This window comes from Carettochelys insculpta, chromosome 26, assembly GCF_033958435.1.
Source record: "Carettochelys insculpta isolate YL-2023 chromosome 26, ASM3395843v1, whole genome shotgun sequence".
NCBI classification, from domain to species: Eukaryota; Metazoa; Chordata; order Testudines; family Carettochelyidae; genus Carettochelys; species Carettochelys insculpta.
This window is the reverse complement of record NC_134162.1, coordinates 10,542,636-10,562,500: the sequence shown is the minus strand read 5'-3', so window position 1 is coordinate 10,562,500 and position 19,865 is coordinate 10,542,636. Positions and strand designations below refer to the sequence as shown.

Here is a 19,865-nt window from a genome sequence, read left to right as displayed (position 1 = left end):
TGGTATGGTTTTATTTAGCCCATTGGTTAGATGGCCCATTATCATGAATGTGGCCAACCTTCCCCCAGACCCATAACGTTTGTTTACAGCCACCAGTTCTGGCTCTCAGTGTTCTGTGTTGTTATTTAGCTGCAATTTACCCCCTAAACGTCTTCTAAGAGCTCAGTAAGCAGTGGAAGTATTGGCAATGTGCTAGACAATATTGACCTCTGGTGGTCTGGCAAATTCTCTGTTTCGGCACCGGTCAGGTCCTGAGGGTGCTGGGCGAGAGACGTTCGACCTGGAGTATCTGGGCACTTGCAGGAAAGACAAAGTCAGGCAAAAGCACAGAGGGCACTAAGTAGCTGTGCTCTGCTTCCCAGGTTACTGGTTGGAAGGGATGTAGTTTTCATTGTCCTGTTGGAATGACAGTACTGGGAGCTGAAGGGCTCTTAATAGACACTGAATGGTTGTATTGGAAGTTGGAAGGTCAGTCAAACATTCCCCATAGTTTTTCAGGAGCTTGAGTTGTCCTTCTGACAGCCAGCTGAGCTATGGATAAGCAACTACCCTGACTTGGATTTTAGTAGCAGTCTCTCCTGTTTAATAAGGTTAACTATCAGTTGTGGGGGTGGTAGTGTTGTAACTATAGAGGTGGGAAGGGGCAGAGTCACATGCCAAATGGCTTATTTTTTTAAACAATGTATTTGCCATTTCTCTTGCAAAATTTCCTTCAGGCTCAATCCTGCTCTCACTCAGTGAACTTATTTTGCATTCACTAGGGACAATAGCCTCTCTAATCATTTCCATCCACATGAAGACTTTTTCCCATTCATGTGTGGAATAATTTTTATGTGCATCAGGGTATGTGCAAATGTGTACCATCAATAGAAACACAAAGCTTAGCTGTGAGTGCTTTGGTAATCATCTGGGTGGCATCTGAATTTCTCCTGAGTGACTGCACAAGCATACATAGCTTACAGGGAACACTGATTATGGACCTGATCAGCAAATCTTTCAAGCATATGTTTAATGGGACTCCTCCATAATAAGCACATGCTAAAATGCACTGGTGGACCACAGCCTAACAGCAACGCTGAGTCTAGTGTGTTCAGTTTAATCCAATGCATTTGAAGATTTTGTCCTAACTTTTCTTCTAAGTGTCCCCATGTAAGTTTAGAGACAGGTTCAGCTCTGATCCAGACATGTGTCCCGAGGCAGTTTGCCGGTGTCAGAAGGCATGACTCATTGCTAACCATTGTGGATAACACATGGCTCTCTGAAACTCATACTAGAACAGCAATTCCCACTTGTGGCTCTCAGAGCTTGGTTGAGTATCATTCTCTCCATTGTACAGAGTAGTCAATAGTAATTTAGTCACAGCACTGGAAAAATTCAATCTCCCAGTCCCATGTCCTATACTTAAGCTCATGCCGTCTTCCTTGCTGAGATAGGAGTTAGGGCCTGTTAACATTTCCTTCAGGGCTCTCTGTATCTCAAAGATTAGACTGACCTCACCATGAAAATGTATACATTTAATATTGAGGACTCCTGCTTTAGAGTACTTGAATCACTGTTACTCTCTTTCTCATTGGCAGACCTAGATTTGATCCTTTGCAAAGTTAGAGAGGCTAAAAATTAAAATAGGAAGAAAGTTCAGGAGAGTTTGACTTCAGATGTTATTTTTCCCTTTCATTTCATTAAAAAAAAAAAAGCTTTTGCTTGCATAATTACATTTTGCAGCTGCTAGAGCTGTCACTCCCTAATGTGGGCTGTGCTTTGGGGCATGATTTGATCCACGGAAAATGGTCAAGAAGACACTGAGCTTTGAAATCAGCTGCTTCTTATTAATTGTGGTTGCTGGGTATATATCACTAAGCTTTGTTAGAACACCCCAATGAGCCTCATCTTAAGGTTCCTGTAATGTTCATTAGCTTAGCAGACTGTGCAAACTATGTTTCCATGCATGTGGGAATTGCAGATTGCAGGCTTCCAAGGGCAGCCTCTTCTTTTACTAGAAAGGAAAATTTTGGACAATGGGATTGGGGGCATCTGATATGAGGAGTTGAGACAGGAAGCTCTGCACTGGGAGAGGAGGCCAGGGGTTCTGCATCTGATGGGGGAAGTCTGTCCTGCCTATCTTGCCTATTGTCCTTCCCAGCCATCAGCAAGAGCTGCTCTGATTTCAAAACCAATCCCTCTCTTTCCTCTCCCTGTTCCCATCTAGGCTTCCTTTGGATGCTTCTGGGTCTAACCTGCCCTAGGGGATGCCCCAGTTCACCTTTGCTTGCTTCTGTGGGCTCCATGGCTTTTGCAAGATGAAGAAGAAAAAGGAAGAGCCCAGCATGGAACAGGAGACATCAGTATGAGACTTTCCCAGGGGTACTGCGTTCACCTTCACTCACACGGCTGTAGACCAGCCCTTATTTGAACTGGGTATGACATTTTTTGCCCTTTGACTGAGATCCTGCCTCGGGGGGAATCAGTCCTATTTCTATTCTCTAATCTCTGCAACCACGAAGAGGTGCCCATAAGATATGTGTGCCATGCGGGGTGGTTGTGTGTTTAGGTGGCGTGAGGGCAGAGAAAGGAGTTATAGAATCAATACTCCAAAGCCTGGGGCAGGAAGACCAGCATGTTATTGGGCATGTCTACACTACGGCATTATTCTAGAACAGTTTATTTTGGAGTTATTATTCCACAATAAAATATTCCAGAATAACGCATCTACACGACAGGGAAGCCTTCCAAATAAGCAAAAATTATTCCAAAATACTGTGTCCACACACAATAGAGCCTATTTCAGATTAGAGCCCCTGGAAGCACCTAAAAGATAGGCACTTGCAACCAATGTTCTATATCTACACCGCAACATTAGTTCAGAATAAAATATTCTGGAATAAATTATTTCTTACTATCCCTTACTCCCTGTCTATACATCTCCTTATTCTGAAATATCTATTTTGGAATAGGCACTATTCCTCATAGAATGAGACTGACAGAGCTAGACATAAGCTGTCTGCTATTTTGAAATTGTTTCAAAATAGCAGTGTTGCTGTGTAGACATTTACAAAGTTATTTCGGAATAGTGTCCGTTACTCCAGAATAACTTTGCTGTGTAAACAGACCTATTAACTCCTATAGGCAAAGCTGAGTGTCCTATGTTTAACTGTCGATAGTTAAACCTCCCAGTGTAACTAAGGCTGCTGAGGAAAGAGGACTCCTGAGCTTCCAAAATTTTTGTGTGTCCTGAATCATAAGGAAAAATCAAAATCTGGAAAACTTCCACTAAGTGAAAAACTGGGGAGGAAAAACAACTGAAACATTTTTTTTCTGTTCTGAGTCTTTCCCTTTTAGCATTTTTTAAAAAATTATTTGATCTAAAACTTCTGAATAAACTCCCTCCCCACCCCCTTTTTTTTTTCCAGAAAAGCTGGAACTTTTTTTCCCAAACCTTTATGAGTCAGGAGATTTGTTGAAACTGACCCACTTTCATGAGGAATGTGGGTGGACTCATGTCTGCTGATGAGACAGCCCAACTTTTGAGCTTGCACACAGCTTTTCTTCTCCATGAATAGTTTAGCTTTTGGGGAAAACAAAACAAAACAAAACAGAAAAACGGCTTTTTTCAACAACCACAAATGGATGCACAGCAGACAAGGCGGCCTAGTAACCCAGAAGTCCTGTCTGTGGACAGAAGGGCCCCTGGAGCATCCACGTGGCTTTTTTGTCGACAGATTCTGTCAAGAAAGGCATTCTGCCTCACGGAGGAGAGGCAGAAGGCTGTTGACAAAAGTGCCGAGTTCTGTCAACTGTCTGTTAACCCAGTGCATTTTTTATTTTGGACGCTCTGTGAATTTTGTCAACAATATTGGGATTTTGTCGATAAAACTCTCTGGTGGAGACGTAGCTCAGGAGTTTAGTTTTAACTGCTCTTTTGGTGCTTGAACATGTCATCATGTCCCCCCTCCGTCGTCTCTTTTCCAGACTAAACAAACCCAGTTCTATCCAATTTTCCCTCATAGGTCATGTTTTCTAGACCTGTAATCATTTTTGTTGCTTTTTCTGGACTTCTTGGAGAACCTCATTGGCATCCATAAAGGGACAGCCAAATTTTTAGGGGATTTAAAAGGAGCCAGGTCAGGTTTGGTAAGATGCTCTTGGTTCCTACAGCAGAGGGAATTCCAGCCAGGATCATTTAACGAACAGAACGCAGCCCCTATTAGCAACAATCACTGTGGCTGGGGTAAGAAAAGCAACATTCCCAAAGGGCAGACTGTCTTTCTCAGTCTGCATCTGACAAAGTAGGTCTTAACCTATGAAAGCTTATGCTCCAGTAAATATGTTAGTCTATAAGGTGCCAGAGGACTTGTTTTTGTCTTTCTCAGTGTGGCCCTCCCACAGGGCTTGACAGAGGAGCTCTGGAAGGTGTTCCAGCAGGAGGAGGCGTGCCTGGAATGTGAATCTTGGGCCAGCTCTGCCATGTCTGGAGCAAGTCGAGGGGGATGCAGAGGAAGCTGTTTAATTTGTGTTCACATGTTTATCCTGCAACTTCATTCATTTTTTAAATTCTTCTTGTTTCCTAGGGGCTTGCCTGGCTTGGAAAAAAAGCTAAAACTGAGAAATGATCGGAGAGAAGAGCCATAAAGAGGCATCATGCTGGCTGCTACAGTGATTCAGCGCAGACCTCCAGTCTCAGAGGTGCTTGGCCTTGGCCCCCACAGCTCTCCATGGTGGAGAGAGAGTTTGTCCTTTGCTGGGAAAAGTTTCACTCATGAGAAAGCTGTCCTTGTCTTGCTCGAATATGTCCCCATGGACAGACTCTGCAGGACACTGCTAAATTGAGAGCCAAGTCCTGCCCTCAGTTTCCCTGGAGGAAGTGGGCAGCAGGATTTGGCTCTGTGTTTTTAAGCTGTCTCACAGCTGCATTGAAAATGAACAAGCTGTAGAGTTGTTTGGCTATCCCCCAAGCAATGGCTGTGTCTACAAGATGCAGTTCCTAATGCCACTGAGACATTTTGTACTCAGGTACACTAGGTGCCAGCCTGGAGAAACCTTTTTGAAGTGGTGCACACATACCAGGCTTGAGATTCTGCTCCCTTTTGCACTGGTGCAAATCAGGAGTAACTTCACTTTTAGCTCAGTAGGATAGCAGACTCATGCCCCTTGCGTGTGTATACTAACATGTAAATTAATTGAAGTGAATTGGCAGTTGGCCCCTTTTCTAGAATGGGCTTGTATCAAAATCACCAAATTTTATGCAGAGGGAAGTTTGGAACTGGGACCTAAATTTCAGTTTTAGAGCTCAGGTCCATCTCAGGAGCGTCTGCATCATCTGGTGGTTCTTCACCTTTCCCACAATGGGCACCGTCTTCCGAGTTAGCAATACAGGAAAGGCCGACAGGCTGCAACCTTTTGTGCGTGCTGTGGGTCGCAACCCCCAGGATAAGTTCTTATGTGCTCGAAGAAATGTATGCAGCTGGCAGTCTGGAAAATGCCAGTATTCAAATCATTAACCTTTTTCCCGAATGCTGCCTCATCAAACTTGAGTGCAGCCGTTAGGGTTAGTGTAGCTGCAGTATCCAAAGTTGTCCCCGTTTTCTCTCTCCCTGCTGGTACGTCTTTCCTACCTGCCGTGAAAGCCATACAGAAACTTCCAGCATGTTGTGCCTTTCAGGAGGCATTGCAGATAGACTCTCTTCAGCAGCAGTGCTGGAACTGTTTGCATGGTGGAGGGGCTGAGAACCATTGCAGCAAGCTGTTAACCCTATATATAATGGAAACCACAGCAAGACTGAGGGTGTGGCAGCCCTCCTAATTCCAGCACCTTGATCTATCCTAAAGTAACCCCAGCAGCTGTCCCTGTGGATCTCAGAAAGTACAGCTATTTCTCGGCCTGCTCCAAAGAGCATTGAGATCAGTAGCAACTGTCTTGTTGATTTCAATATGTTTGGCTTTCAAGACCTTGAACATCACTCAGGAAGACCCTCACATGGCAATGAGGGAGGCACTGAACACTCCCAGCCTTATGGCCCTGGGAACACAGATTCAAATTTAGCCACTCAGACCCAGCTCTGGTGAAATCAGCAGCCTTGCTCGCTTCCCTCCTGAATCCTTTGCTGCCACCTGCAAAAAGTGCAGACCCTGCGGTGGCTAGAGGTTGGCTCTTTAGATGGCGGTGACCTGGGGAGGGTTGTGGGGGAGTTACCTGATAAGGACAGTCCCAAAGTTGCCCTTTCAGTCAGAATCAACGGCCAAGGCCCGAGCTGGGTGCATGACAGAGTCAAACAGACCAGCTGGTCACAAGAGAGGCTGTGAATGTAGCCATGGAAAGAAGGGAAGAGTTCAAAATGATTGCCTCAGATGGGGCGATTACAGTCAGTACTGCAAACTAAGCAGCTGTAGGGAGCACTTGTGAACTTCCCTTCTCCTCCTGACCAGTCATCTCTGGATGGAAATGCCAGAGGTCCCTTATTCATGCTCCAAGGGTTGAGCAGTGTGGAGTAGAAACTGTTTTGTACTGAGAACCCAGTGAGGAACACTTAGGACCTCTAGCGAATTGGGGTATCTCCCCTTTAATATGCCCCTGACGGAGGTAAACTGCTGTTCTCCGCCCCCTCCTGTGTAATGGAAAACCTCTGTTCACTTGCTGCTCTAACTCCCCCAACAAAGCCTTTGTATCAGTTCTGGACGTATCTCCTAAGGCCCCATCCCCAGCATAGGATAAAGCCCCGTCCTCAGAGGGAGTTGGGCAGAGGATAGGTTGTGGGAGAAGGTCGTGCGCTAAATCAGGTGGATGAAGTCGGGAGGGGGGCAACTGAGTGACTTTACATGGGACCAGTGCTTGTTTTATGCTGGTACTGAGTACCGGCACCTCAGGAGCCCTAGCCATGGGATTGGCCAGGCTTGAGGGGGGCACTGAGCCCACTGAATACCAGTTCCTCTTTTTTTTTCCCCTTCTTCACAAAAAAGGCGCTGCATGGGACCATCAATAAGCTTTCACTTCAGCCAGCCAAAAGCTTTGAGGACAAGGTTATTAATATTAAATAAAGAATAGTAACTGGGGCAAAGCCTCCATTAAAGACCAAACAAGGGGGTTCAGAGCACAGAGTGCCCTAGGGCAATGGGGCCAGAGATTATTAATGCAGTAAATATGATGCACAATTTTGCCCAGTAACATCTCTGTGGAATGTCATCTGCTGCTCTCCTCTAGGAAGGGCAGATGGATAAATCTTCTAGGGGCCAGATCTGTGACTGGTATAAATCAGAGGAGAATCATTGACTTCAGTGAAGCTATGCAGATTTACACCAGCGGAGAATCTGGCCCCCAAGAAAAATAAGTTGAACTAACTCAGAAGACAAATCCTTTCTCTCACTTATAAAACTCACTGACCTTTCCAGCACACAAACTGCTGCTGTGAGAACGGATTTACGCTTGACAAACATAGCTGTGTGTGCTGGTGACAAGCTCTCCTTTTGGGAAGATTTGCTACCTTGGCCAGCTACCAAAACCAACATGGTCATTATTTTATTGTCTTATCCGAAGGGTTTAGCACGAAACCTCTGTCCAGAACGGATGGACAATAAAAAGAGACACATGAGATCATCTCCTGGTGTAGAAGAAGAGCAACGAACTAAGCGGCTTTAAATAATCTTTGTCGGGTGCCAGCGGTGAGGTTGCTCTAGGAGATGATTGAGTCACTTCAAACATGTAGCTCATAGGACATCCAAAGAGAGGAAACAGCTGGTCGCAGACCATAGTGAAGAGTCAAACTGCACCTGATCTTGCTGGGTGAATCAGTCTGAAAAGTTCACATGCTGAGAAGCACTCTGTTTCCCCCTTGGAGCATAAAGAAGATACTTACACAGGTTGCTGTCTGACTCGTGCACATGAAGGATCAAGCATAGGGAGAAGACCCATCACTGAAAGTACTGGAGGTCACACATCAGATATGTATAGCCCAGATTCTTTTACCCCATGAACTTTGGCATGTGTAACCAACTAGTGATGGTGACTGTTTTGCTACTGCATGGTGCATGATAGGCTTAGCTTGGGTATCTAATTATCCCCAGAGGTTTAGCAAAGGGATGTGTTTAAATATTAAATATTACAGGCCAAATCTTGGGGTCTTTCACTCAGGAAAAATCTTTCACTGGGCCAAAACCTGACTGGAAGGGAGAATTTGCAAATTCTGCTGGCTCCTGAGAGAGCCAAAGGTGCTCAGAGCTCCTCAGGATACTGTCCTTTGACCAGTGTTCCCTGTAAGCTGAGCACTTAGGCAGCCACCCAGGAGAAATTCAGGGGCTGCCCAGATGATTAGCAGAGTGCCCATGTCCAGCAGCCTGTGTTTCTATTGGTGGTGCACATCTGCACATGCTTTGGTGCACATAACAAACTTTATTCCTCCCATGGATGTTAAAAATTAGTGGGAACCCCTTGACTGGTTGCTTTTCCTGAGTAAAGGCTTCTGGATCTGACTCTAAAATTCTTGCTGATTACTGACTCCCTAGTAAAGCAGAAGAAAAAGAAATGCAGAGTATCACCACTGACACTTAGTGCCTATGGATGCTAGTATCACAAATAAGTGCCCTATTCTGCAAATTGACAGCCATAGTAGGAAACACGCTTTTTAAAGCAAACCAGCTACAGCCATATTCTAACTAGGGATATATTCCTGCATAGCTCCCACTGATGTCAGTGGGAGCCCAATACACATATGCAAAAGCAAGATCCAGTTGGACATTTTCTAGCACTGCAAGAAGTGCTTGACAGCAGGGGAAGTTCCATTCTGCACAGAGCAAAGAGTTGTTTGGGCTCCTCACCGTTCATTTGCACCAAAGTCAGCTCACCGCCTCGTGCGCAGCTGCCTGTGTAACACACAGGTTATAGCCAGTGTTCCCTGTAAGCTGAGCACTTGGGTGGCTGCCCAGGAGAGATTCCAATGCCGCCCAGCTGATTAGCAAAACACCCCAAGCCACTCAGAGCCAGCAGCAACTTCCACATGGCAAGACTGTAGTGGGCAAAAAATTAGGCCTTCCCTCTCCCCTGTGCAGCAGCATTTTATTAGCACACTGGATTTTTCCAGAACTGTAAAGGGCTGGAAAGCTGATGGCACCTGTCAAAGTACAAATGATCTCTCCCTCTCTCTTTCTTACCCCATACATAACAAAATTTATCCGGACAACGGATGGAAAAAATAGAGGGCACACTAGTGACAGTGAACATTATAGCTCTCCATGGGTCTCAAGACTGTTTTTATTGGCTTTGTACTTACATAGAGCAAGAGGTGCTACTTCGTTAGTGCAGGTGGCAGAGACATGCACTTGGTGCTGACGGGCACAACTTCAGTCTCTGTTGAGGACCTGCATCTGTGGGGGTCTAGACCCTGTTCACCCCAGCTGTAAGCTGGAGCTGCTATGCCGGTAGCAGAAGTTTGTTTCAATGGCAGGTCAGTTGTCCGCAAGTCCCTGACACCTTTCCCATTCCTTTCGGTTAAAGTCAAAGGTGGGAGATTTGCAGGTTTCCTCTTTAGGTAGGTGGATCACGTGTAAAGTAGGAATATGAAGCTTGTCTCCAGAGCAGTTATTTTTTAATTGCTTCATGGAGGTGAATAGCTGAGATTACTCTTGTGAAGCCTGGGCTAGTAATCTTTGATTATGGAGCCATCACAGCTTCAAAATTAAGGTTCCAAAATTAATATACATGTCCAGACACCTGGTAAATAGCTAACAGCTTTATTGATTGTATTCAGCTTGGCTGGAGGTTTATACAGTGCCAGTTAATTATTCCTGAAATGGGTCTTTCGGAAGAACTGGCATGGGTGCCTCACAGGTTTACTTTCAACAGTGGTTGTTCCAAAGTCTGGTCTGGTCTGGAGTGAGGTGGGGGAAGGCTGTCTTTTCAAGAGCAATATGGAAATCTATTGAATGTATATTGTAGACCACCCTATGGACTGCTGAATTTATCTCACTTCTAGAATTGCTCCTGTCTACAGCTAAGAGCTTCCTAGGTAGGCACCAGTGAATGTGATATGCGAAATAAAGACAGACACACACATACATATTTATATCTACTATGAGTTTGAGAGAATTTGTCTGTCTGTGAGTCTGTCTGTCTGTCCATCTGCTTGTTCAAGAACTCCGGAACGGTAAGTGCTAGGACCACCAAATTCGATATGCAGCTTCCTTTTGTCATAACTTAAAGCAAGGTCAGGGTCTGGTTGTCCCAGGACAAAAGGATGTGCCTGGAATGTGATTGTTGCTCATAAAATGAAAAGACAGGGCTCCGCTAGCAGGGACGGTTATACTGTATAATGACCACAAGGCGGGCAACTGGGGGCAGAGATTTGGACAAGGCCAGCTATAACCCCAGTGGGGCAGCAGAGGGGAGGGGTGGAGAAAGGGACAACTATCTGCTATGTATTTCAGAGAAGTTGTGTGTGTGTGTCTGTCTCTCTGTCTTTGTGTCTCTCTGTCCCCCGGTCACGGGACATGCACTCCTCCCCTGCCAGTGCTGCTTCTCATCTGGCTCCAGGTTGCTGTGGTGAGAGGGGGCTGGGGTTCTCTCTCTCCCTAGGGCAGCTTGCATGATGAACCCCTCATCCTATCCTCGCCCCAGAGCAGTGATTTAAATGAAGAAAAACAAACATGATTTAATAGTGACAGAGAGGTAGCCATGTTAGTCTGTATTCTACCAAAACAAAACAGCACTCATGTAGCACTTTAAAGACCAACAAAATAATTTATTAGGTGATGAGAGTTTGTGGAACAGACCCACTTCTTCAGATTGTAGCCATAGCAGAACAGACTCAATATATTGTCACGAAAGCTCATCACCTAATAAATTATTTTGTTAGTCTTCAAAATGCTACATGACTGCTTCTTTGTTTTGATAAAAATATTTTAAGGACCTGAGTAACACTGGGTAAATCTCTTAGTATATTTATATTTGAAAAATGCAATAAATTACCCAAGTACAATACAAATGTTTACAAGCTCAGACTGTAGATCTTTTTAAAGAGAACTTTCAATGTATATGGATAGATAGCTCCCAGAGCAATAATATGTAATCCACAGTTGCTTTGAGCAAAATGGTTTGCTCCTGGATTGACCCTTGTGGTACTCATAAATGGCTTGTGGCACTTTTTGAGTCTCTTACTGTAATGATTTGACCTCTAGGTTTATGGCTGAAAGTTCCTTCCTCCACACATCATTTCCCACCAGACTCCAGCATGGTGCTTTTTTCTAGCAAACCTGTCAACAGCCTGAAAACTTCCAAGCAGTTTTCTTTTTGCTAATTGCCCAGGCTGAGAGTGGGCACTGCCAAGTAACTTCCAGGTGACAAATTTGCAGTGGGCAAAACGTTAGATGTCTTTTCCCTTGTGGCAGCATTTTATCAGGACACTGGACTTTTCCAGAACTGTAAAGGATGGAAAGTTTATAGCACTTGTCAAAGCGCAAATGATCTCTTCCTCTCTTTCTCCACCCTGACCACTTGCAAAAATGCTGGCATTTGTCACCTAATATATATTTTAGAGTGTCTGTCTGTCTGTCTAAGAACTCGTCCTAAACAATAAGAGCTAGGACCACCAAATTCAGTATACAGCTTCCTCTTAGCCTAACTTAAAGCAAGGTGAGGGTTTGGTTGCACCAGGAAAATGGGATTGCATCTCATAAAATCATATAGAAAAAAGACAGAATTCCAATGCAGGTGAAAGAGACTGCCCCAGTCCTAAGTCTTCCAGCCCCGAGGCATGCTTTAGGAAGGGCAAGGGGTGTCTGAAGTCCTGCTTCCTCCCAGATTCCTACGTTACTGGCTATTCCCTTTCATCTCCGCCAGGGAGTGAGGGGAAAGTGCATAAATGTAATGGAGCCTGAGCAATGCTGGGTAAATGTGCTACAGGAATCAATATATGTAAGAAGCATTTTGTTCCAGTGCCCAAAATTTCCATTTTTTCCCCACTCTTGTGTAACATGCTTTATGCTGCTTGTCCATTTGGCTTCCATCCTTCCACCTCAGCTGTGACTGCATTTCAGTGGTGCTATAAAAATGTGAATCCGCATAATCAAATAACAATAACAGTAATTAACAATGATGATAAACTAATGCAGATCTACTCAGATATAAATCTCAAAGCACTTTACAAAGGAAGGGAAGCGTCGTTGCCTCCATGCTTTGGAGGGGGAAACTGAGGCACAGAGCACGGAAGTGACCACCCAGGAAGCCAGCAGGAGAAGCAGGAAAGTAAGCCAGGCATCTTGACTCCCAGCTCCCTATGCAGGCCTTCTGATGCTGGGTGGGGCCCGGCATTTCAAAGGGGCTGGAGCTCCAGCCACCACCTCTACTACTTTGGCAGTGGCAGTGGCCAGAGCACCGGACCCCCTTGAAATGCTGCTAGGGTGTGGGATGGGAACAAGGACAAGGGGGCTCAGCACCACCATCCAGAAGCACTAAAGGCTGCCCTGCCCCTTCTGCCCTTAGCCCTGCCCCTCGGGAATGTGGAACTGGGCCCCCTCCCACCTTGCCCTGGGGTCCACGGTGGCTGTTGGCCCCACTGTCCTTGTGAAGCTGGTTTGGATCCTTTTTGTGAAAATGGACCTATAGAAATGGAAGGTTATTTCTCCTTTTTAAGAGTTAGGTGTTTTAGTATCAATCCCATGCATGCTGAAGTCTCTGTATAATTCTACCCATTCTAACAGGGGTTTAGCTGTAACCTAACTCCCCAGAACAGTTTCAAAGAGAAAACTTCTTTGCTAGCTACCCTCATTGTTCCTCAGCAAAATGAATGTTATGCTCCTGAAAGACGCATTTGTTCCCACCAGAAATAATCCATGTTTAATCCTATTACAGTGAAGGAAACCATCCAAGTTCCTCTTAATGAGACTGGAAAGATAGATTTGAAACAGGCAAATCTGATCATCTCTGCAATGCAGCAAGTACTGATGTGTGAAACTCCATTGCCACACACTGCAGCCCTTGACCAGGACCCAGGGAGGACCTATGGACTTAGCAAGGTGATGGAGCTCATGGGAATTTAGGAAATCAAAGAGGTAGCCCTCTTCCCCTATCTCATCCTTTCTGGGCAGTGGCAAAATGCCATCCAAGTTAAAGGACCAGATGTTCCACTGGTATAAATCAGCATAGCTCCAATGAGATAAATTTACTAGAACTGAGGATCTGTCCCAAAATGTCTTGAAACTAAAAGCAAAACCAGCATTGCTTGCTCTTGACAATACAGAGTCTGTAGTAGTGCTGATGGTGCAGCATAGGGGGAAAAAGCTTTCTTGATCAAAATAACCTTGCCTTGGGCTATCGTCCAACAGAGGCAGTGTATCCTCTTTGTAAATATTGGCCTACTTTGGAAGCATAGAGTCTCCAGATGTTTATTTGCATAACAATAACTGTGTAGGGGAGCAAAAAAATGTGCATATGTGGGGGTGGGCTTTATCCCAAGTTGTTTTGTTTTTTAATCAGCAGATGATCTCTTAACAGAGGTGGTCTTACCAAGGGAACATTCACTGCACTGATTTAAAATGAAGAAAATGTTTGTCCAGTGGATTGGAAGGGTACAAAACATGCACAAATCGTAGGAGTAAAGCCAACTAAAAAGCTGCAGCTTGAACTCTTGTAACATATTTCTGAAGGTCTTAACTGACAATATGCAAAAAGACCAGGGACAGAGCCCAGTCTAATCTGAGTCATGCCCCCATGTATCTAAACTAAATCAAGTTAGAATCTCTTTTTTTTCAGCTCCACAACAGGATTTAAGTCTTCATTTCACCCAAACACTTAGCAAACACAAACTTCTGGCGTTTAATTGGATTGGAAAAGTATCAGTGCACTGTTTATTATATCCGGAGAGATTTCTGCATTCCAGTGTGTATCCAATTTCTTTGAAGATTATCTAACCAAAGGTGCCCTTTTCGTTCATGCACTTCTAGAGTGATATGGTAAAATTATGGTTTTTTAAACACACACACTGTGTTGAGTTGGTGACCCCAGGTACCTTGCTCTTTGTGATTATGATTTTGTATGGAAAAGAGAAGGCCAAGGGAGGACATGATAATAACTTTCTAGTATCTAGAAGGCTGTAACAAGGAGGAGGAAGAAAAATTATTCTCCTTAACCTTTGATGATAAGAACAAGAAGCAATGGGCTTAAATTGCAGCAAGAGAGGTTTAGGTTGGACATTAGGAAAAACTTCCCAGCTGTCAGCGTAGTTAGCCACTGGAATAAATTGGTTGTGAAATCTCTGTCACAGCAGATTTTAAAGAGCAGGTGAGACAAACACTTGTCAGGGATGGTCTGGATCGTGTTTGATCCTGCCCTGTGTGCAGGGGGTTAGACTTGATGACCTCTCAAGGTTCCTTACAGTTCTAGTATTCTAAGCTTCTATGGTTATGTACAGGAACATCTATAGATAGGTGGGTGTAAACAAATTGGACATCTGTACTCCGCTGTCTTATTTGACATCCTCCATCTCTCTATAACTGACCTGGGCCCCCAAGGAGTTCTTGACCAACATTTTCAAAAGTAACTAGTGACTGTGAGTTCCCAATTTGAGTCACCTTAATGAGTGCTGCATTCTGGAAGGTGAAGGCTCTGCACTTTCTGAAAATCTAGATTCTCTAAGCTGTCTCCAGATGGATATACAAAATCACTAGGCACTTTAGAAAATCTTGCTCCTCTGACCCCATTTATCAGCACAATAGCCTTCCTGGCCTATATCTTGCCGTCTTTTTGTTTGAGCTGAACAGGAATTTTGCCCCGAATAAGAACTTCAGGACCTGGGCTGTCATTCAGATCTCTACTGTAAGGGTAAAAACACACTTATCCAATGTAAATGTAATCAGCCTATCTGTATATAATTTGCACAGCCACTTTGTAAAGCAGGGTGACCACACGGGTAACATACTCATGGATTGAATCCACTGATAATGAAACAATCCTCACTATGATATTTATTATATGAATAGATTTACATGCAGGGTCAGATTTCACTTTCAAGTAGGCTGGGGTAATTTCAGAGAGTCTGTTTGTGTTTTCAGGTGTCTCCAAAATATGTGTAACACAGAAACCCGCCTGAACCAACCCTTTGGATCCAAGCATCCCAAAACTTGCCCATGTCTCACACCCATCTCTAGGGTAAAAACCTGTAAATAAAAAGAAGGAAGCAAGTCACAGAAGGCCCTGACTCACCCAACAAAGCATATATGTACATTTAAGCATGTGCTAAAGAACTTTGCTGGACTGAATCCTAAAACACAATGGGCCTAATTCACCCCTAATGTAACCCCATTGCTCTCCAGTGCAAAGTACAGTTACCCACACATTTAAAGGTACAGGACCATCTTTGAAGAGTATTAAATGTCTCCCTATTGTCCTTTTGTCTTTCACTGTCTGGATTCCATCATAAAGGAACCTAACCAGACATATTCCTCAGGAGTCTCCCAGCCTCAGTAGCCATAGAAACCAGCTATTTTTAGTCTGTTTTTCAAGATGCTGATAAATGACTTTTCTCTACTTTGGAAAGATAGAGGACCAGGTCAGCCTCATGTATTACTGCATGGTAAATGAGTGTCTTTAAAAAGCCATGCAAACGTCTTGTAAAGTATTGTATATTTTTTTTAAAATGTGCAACTTGCTAATAGGAGAGTATATAAACATGCAGAATAGATTATTTACTTGCTATTATATTTCCTATCTAAGAAAATATTTGTAATAATTTTTAGAGCACATGCTTTAGAATATGGATTTTATAGATGTCTGGAGATAAGAGTATTTTTGGTACCTGACATGTTTTGCTTTCTCCTTTCTCAAGCTGCTTGCTTAATTCCTGCACCATGCATACATTGGCAGCATTTAGAAATTAAATCAATGTCTCTGAGAACGCAGCCATAAGAAAATCCTCAGCGATGACATTGTTTTCTAGGGATTTGTTCGTGTTTGAAGCTTAAGGCGTTTTCAACAGAACTACGAAACCAATTTGTATGATTAATCATCAGGTTGCATTTTAATGAGTGACAATGGCTTAACAATTCTGCTGCCAGATTCAATGCCTGAAGGGAAATAAATCGGGTGGTAATAGAGGATCTGTTTCCTCGAGGGTTTTCTTAAACCAGTGACATCTGCAGGGATTATTTCAGTCCCTGACTTGGAACGCAATACCCAGAAGGAGGGAGAGCTGTGCACCCATCCAGAGCCCCACCGACTTCAGTAGTACAACAGTACTGGCATGGAACTCTGCTCATTTACCTCACATTGCAGGACTAAGACATTGGTGGTATTTTCCCACGTATTTGGTATGGCTTGATTAAAATTATACATCTATACCATGTACGGTAATTTTGGATTTCCATCCTAATACAGCCTTCATACAGATCACACAAGCCTTGTGATAGGAAAACGCTGGTAGCCTGGCAAGCAATGGTGTGGCACAAGCCAACCTCTACAGACTGCCTGACCCTGCAAAAGGCTGAATGTTTCCTGCAAGGAGCAGCTTGTCTTCTAGCTCCTGCTGTCTTCAGTGGGAGCTGAAGGCACATTTTGTATCTTGCAGGAAGCACTGAGGACACCTTGCAGCACTGATACTCCAGAACTAGAGGGCCAGATCCTTAGCTGGTGTAACTCAGTGAAGCAGAAGGATCCAGCTCATTCACTGCAGCATTGATAGCTGGGCTAGGAAAACCATCTTGGAATCAGATCAATAAAATTCTGTCCTGTGATGAAGACCATGGTGATTTTCTTTATACAAACAAGTATCCTAGGGCTGCATATACCTGGAGCTCTGGGACTTCAGCTGTAATATATCTAGTTTACAAGACCGTGTTATAAATTATAGCTGATTCTCACGTCTGTATCTTGCACTGAAATATCTGCCTATTGATTTGTCTCCTGCTGATTAATTTTCTTTACGGATTAGACTCATTTTTGGAAGCAGCTAACTGGCTTTGTTTCTGTTCTTTGGTATTTCTCTGAAATCTATGCACCTGAAATAAGCACTTTCTTGTTCTAACTGTAAAAGCATGACTAGGAAAGCCAGTATGTTAACTGCTGTAATAAAAAGATATTATAATATCCCTTTGCAGGAGGTGAATTATGTTTTCCATGTGGTTGATACTTCCTTATTATTTAGGGCAATCAATCAATCAACACAAACAGGCTACTGCAAACATAACCAAATAAAAGGAGTACAAAGATGGCATTGACAGGTAGGGGGATGAGGGGTGGGGTAGGAGAATGCAAAAAGGAGACTGAAAGGGCTATGGTCTGAAGAAGTGGGTCTGTCCCACGAAAGCTCACCTAATAAACTATTTTGCTAGTCTTTAAAGTGCTACTTGACTGCTTTTCATTTAAAGATTGTGTGAATGGGGTCATTAAGATTACAATTACAATCAAAATCAATCCTGACCCATATAGAAACAAAATGAAGTGTTGCTCAGTCAAGTCAACAGCAGATAACAATAAATCTAGAGGTCCCACCCTTTGTTGCTTCTGTAGGCCAAGCTGCACAAAGAAACACCCTCTCGCATGCCGGGTATTTGGTAGGTGGGTGCAAAACAAGAAAGAACAAGACACAACCCTATATACCTGTGTTCCAGACTAGAGATTCAGCAGCTTCTTGGAAAAAATGGAAGAAGATCTAAAGTTAGAGTAGCAGGAATTGCACTAAGACAAACAAGACAAATAAGTATCCTGCCAAGTGTCACCCATTGCAGGGAATAAAAATACCTAGATCCCAAAGCAGGTCAGTATCATCACCCCCATATTACTGTTGGAGAAACTGAGACACCCTAAATGATGTGAACCTCTAAGAGCTGTGAGATTTCGGTCACTTTGCAAATTGAATAAAATACCTCCTCTGTGCCTGGAGCCACCCACACGAGTTCGGATCAGGGGACTCTCTTTTTAAATGCAACCTGCAAATGCTGGGGCATCTGGGGTCTGTTCTTTCCTTTGTACCAATGCCGCTGCAACCCAGAACTCCTCCAGAAAGTCAGAGATGTTCTATTTAGTTTTAAATCAGCTGCAAGATGTGCCCAGCTTAAAAATAACTACAGGTTGAACCTCTCTCATTGAGAACTCTCTTGTCCACCAACATCCGGAGTCCTGCACGATTTCAGTTCGCTGGGTGGCCATTTTTCCTGGGTGTGGCCAAGTTTCCCCACAGTTCCATAAAGGTTGTTTGTAGCAGTGGTTCCCAACCTTTTCCAGGCTAGGACCCATTTTGACAACTCAGGAAGACTTGGTGACCCAAGGGTGGAGTGGAGGTGAAAATTACTTACTGAAAGAGTCTATTAAGTGGCCTGCCTGGGATGGCTATGAATATCTAAGGTGGAGAAGCTGTCTTTGCATAATTGCTTCTCTTTTGGTAGCAATAGCTGCTGCATGTGGCAGCCAAAAGGAGCTGCAAATGGCGTCTTTGAGAGCCAGGTGCAGCTCTGAGCTGCTGGCAACCCTTAACAAATCTAATTAGGACCCATGTTTGGGTCCCAACCCATAGGTTGGGAATCCTTGGCTTTTCGCCACCAGTCCTGGCTCTCAGTGCTCTGTGCTGTTATTTAGCTGTAATTTACCCTAAATGTGTTCTAAGGGCCCAGTATGCAGTGGAAGAGTTGGCAATGTCCTAGACCAGTTGTGTCCAATAGCAATGTAAGGATTGCCACCCCACTCCAAGCAGTGGGTGCATGCAAGGAGTGGGAGGAGGGCACACCATGTGTGTGGCTCTCAGGAGCCGCATTTCGCCACAGTGTGGTGTCCAGTTTGCCACATGTGGTGAATGGAAAGCATATTGGACACTGCGGTGCTAGACAATATTAACCTCCTGGGGGTCAGCAAATTTGCTTGGTCAGCACTGGTGAGGTCCTGAGGGCGCCAGGCTAGAGAAGTTCAACCTAAATTTTGACAGTATTGATGTAAATATGTGAATAGGATGTTCTGCTGGTTTCCTTCTGCATTGCCTGGTTCTGTGTGGGCTGAAGACAGGCTGGGAGACAGGGTACCTCCTATAGGACCATCCTCCATTCCAGTTTGGGTAGGAATCAAACAGCTGTTCTCGTACTCCTCCTTCTCTCTACCAGACCAGATATTGTGATACCTCCCACTTGCCACAGGAGCCAGCCTGCTAAGCAAACTATACCAGATGACAGGCTTAAATTTAAAGGGGGGTTTGAATGTGCTGAAAGGAAGATGGAGTTGGAGGAGGAGGGAAAATAATATTATTTGCAGGAATGTCAAGTGAGATGTGGAAGGAGTGAAAAAAGCACATAAGTCCTGCATTAGAAAGAGAAGGACACTGTGAAAGGGGAAATCAGATTAACTGAGAAAAGCGGCCCATGTGTAAGAGCACTCATCTCACATACATTTATGTAACTCTGGAGCAGCTCTGTTGAAAGTAAGAGAGTGTTATTTTGCTGTACAAAAATTAACTGTGAGCAGAACTGGACCCAGCATTGCTTGACCAAGAAGCATAAAATCTAAAGCCCCAATCTTGCAAACAATTATGCCTGTGCAGTAGGACTACTCACTTGAATAAAGTTATGCATGTAGGGATCAGCGACATCCACTGTCGTCAAATTTTCCAAAAGTAACTACTGGTTTTGGGTGCTTCATTTTGTGCATGTCCATCTTGGGGAACTGTAAACGAGCCTGAGTTTTGAGCCCAGTGCTTTCTGCAAATCAGACCCCTTTCAGGTATCTCAAGTTTGGTTTCCAAAACTGCTAATCCTTTTTGAAAATATTGGCCTACCGCTCATGATATTTGCATAATTTGGCTCAAATTAAAAAGAATAAGTAACTATATAGTAGCAGGATAGACAAATGTAACTTCTAAATTACTTATCAACTAATGCAAAAAGGAGTTAGAAAGTGTCTTGGTAAAAGCAAC

General features: G+C 44.0%; 1 protein-coding gene across 1 annotated transcript in view; it reads left to right on the top strand.

Annotated features, from left to right (window-relative positions):
* BLACAT1 (BLACAT1 overlapping LEMD1 locus) overlaps positions 1–17,174 on the top strand; it is a 32,619-nt gene extending 15,445 nt beyond the window's left edge. The window contains exons 3-6 of the mRNA XM_074977497.1: positions 2,207–2,415; positions 4,566–4,680; positions 12,830–12,993; positions 15,028–17,174. Of these exons, the coding sequence (XP_074833598.1) occupies positions 2,247–2,348 (102 nt within the window). The 5' untranslated portion in view covers positions 2,207–2,246 and the 3' untranslated portion in view covers positions 2,349–2,415; positions 4,566–4,680; positions 12,830–12,993; positions 15,028–17,174. The remainder of the gene's footprint in view (positions 1–2,206; positions 2,416–4,565; positions 4,681–12,829; positions 12,994–15,027) is intronic.
* Positions 17,175–19,865: the final 2,691 nt, after the last annotated feature.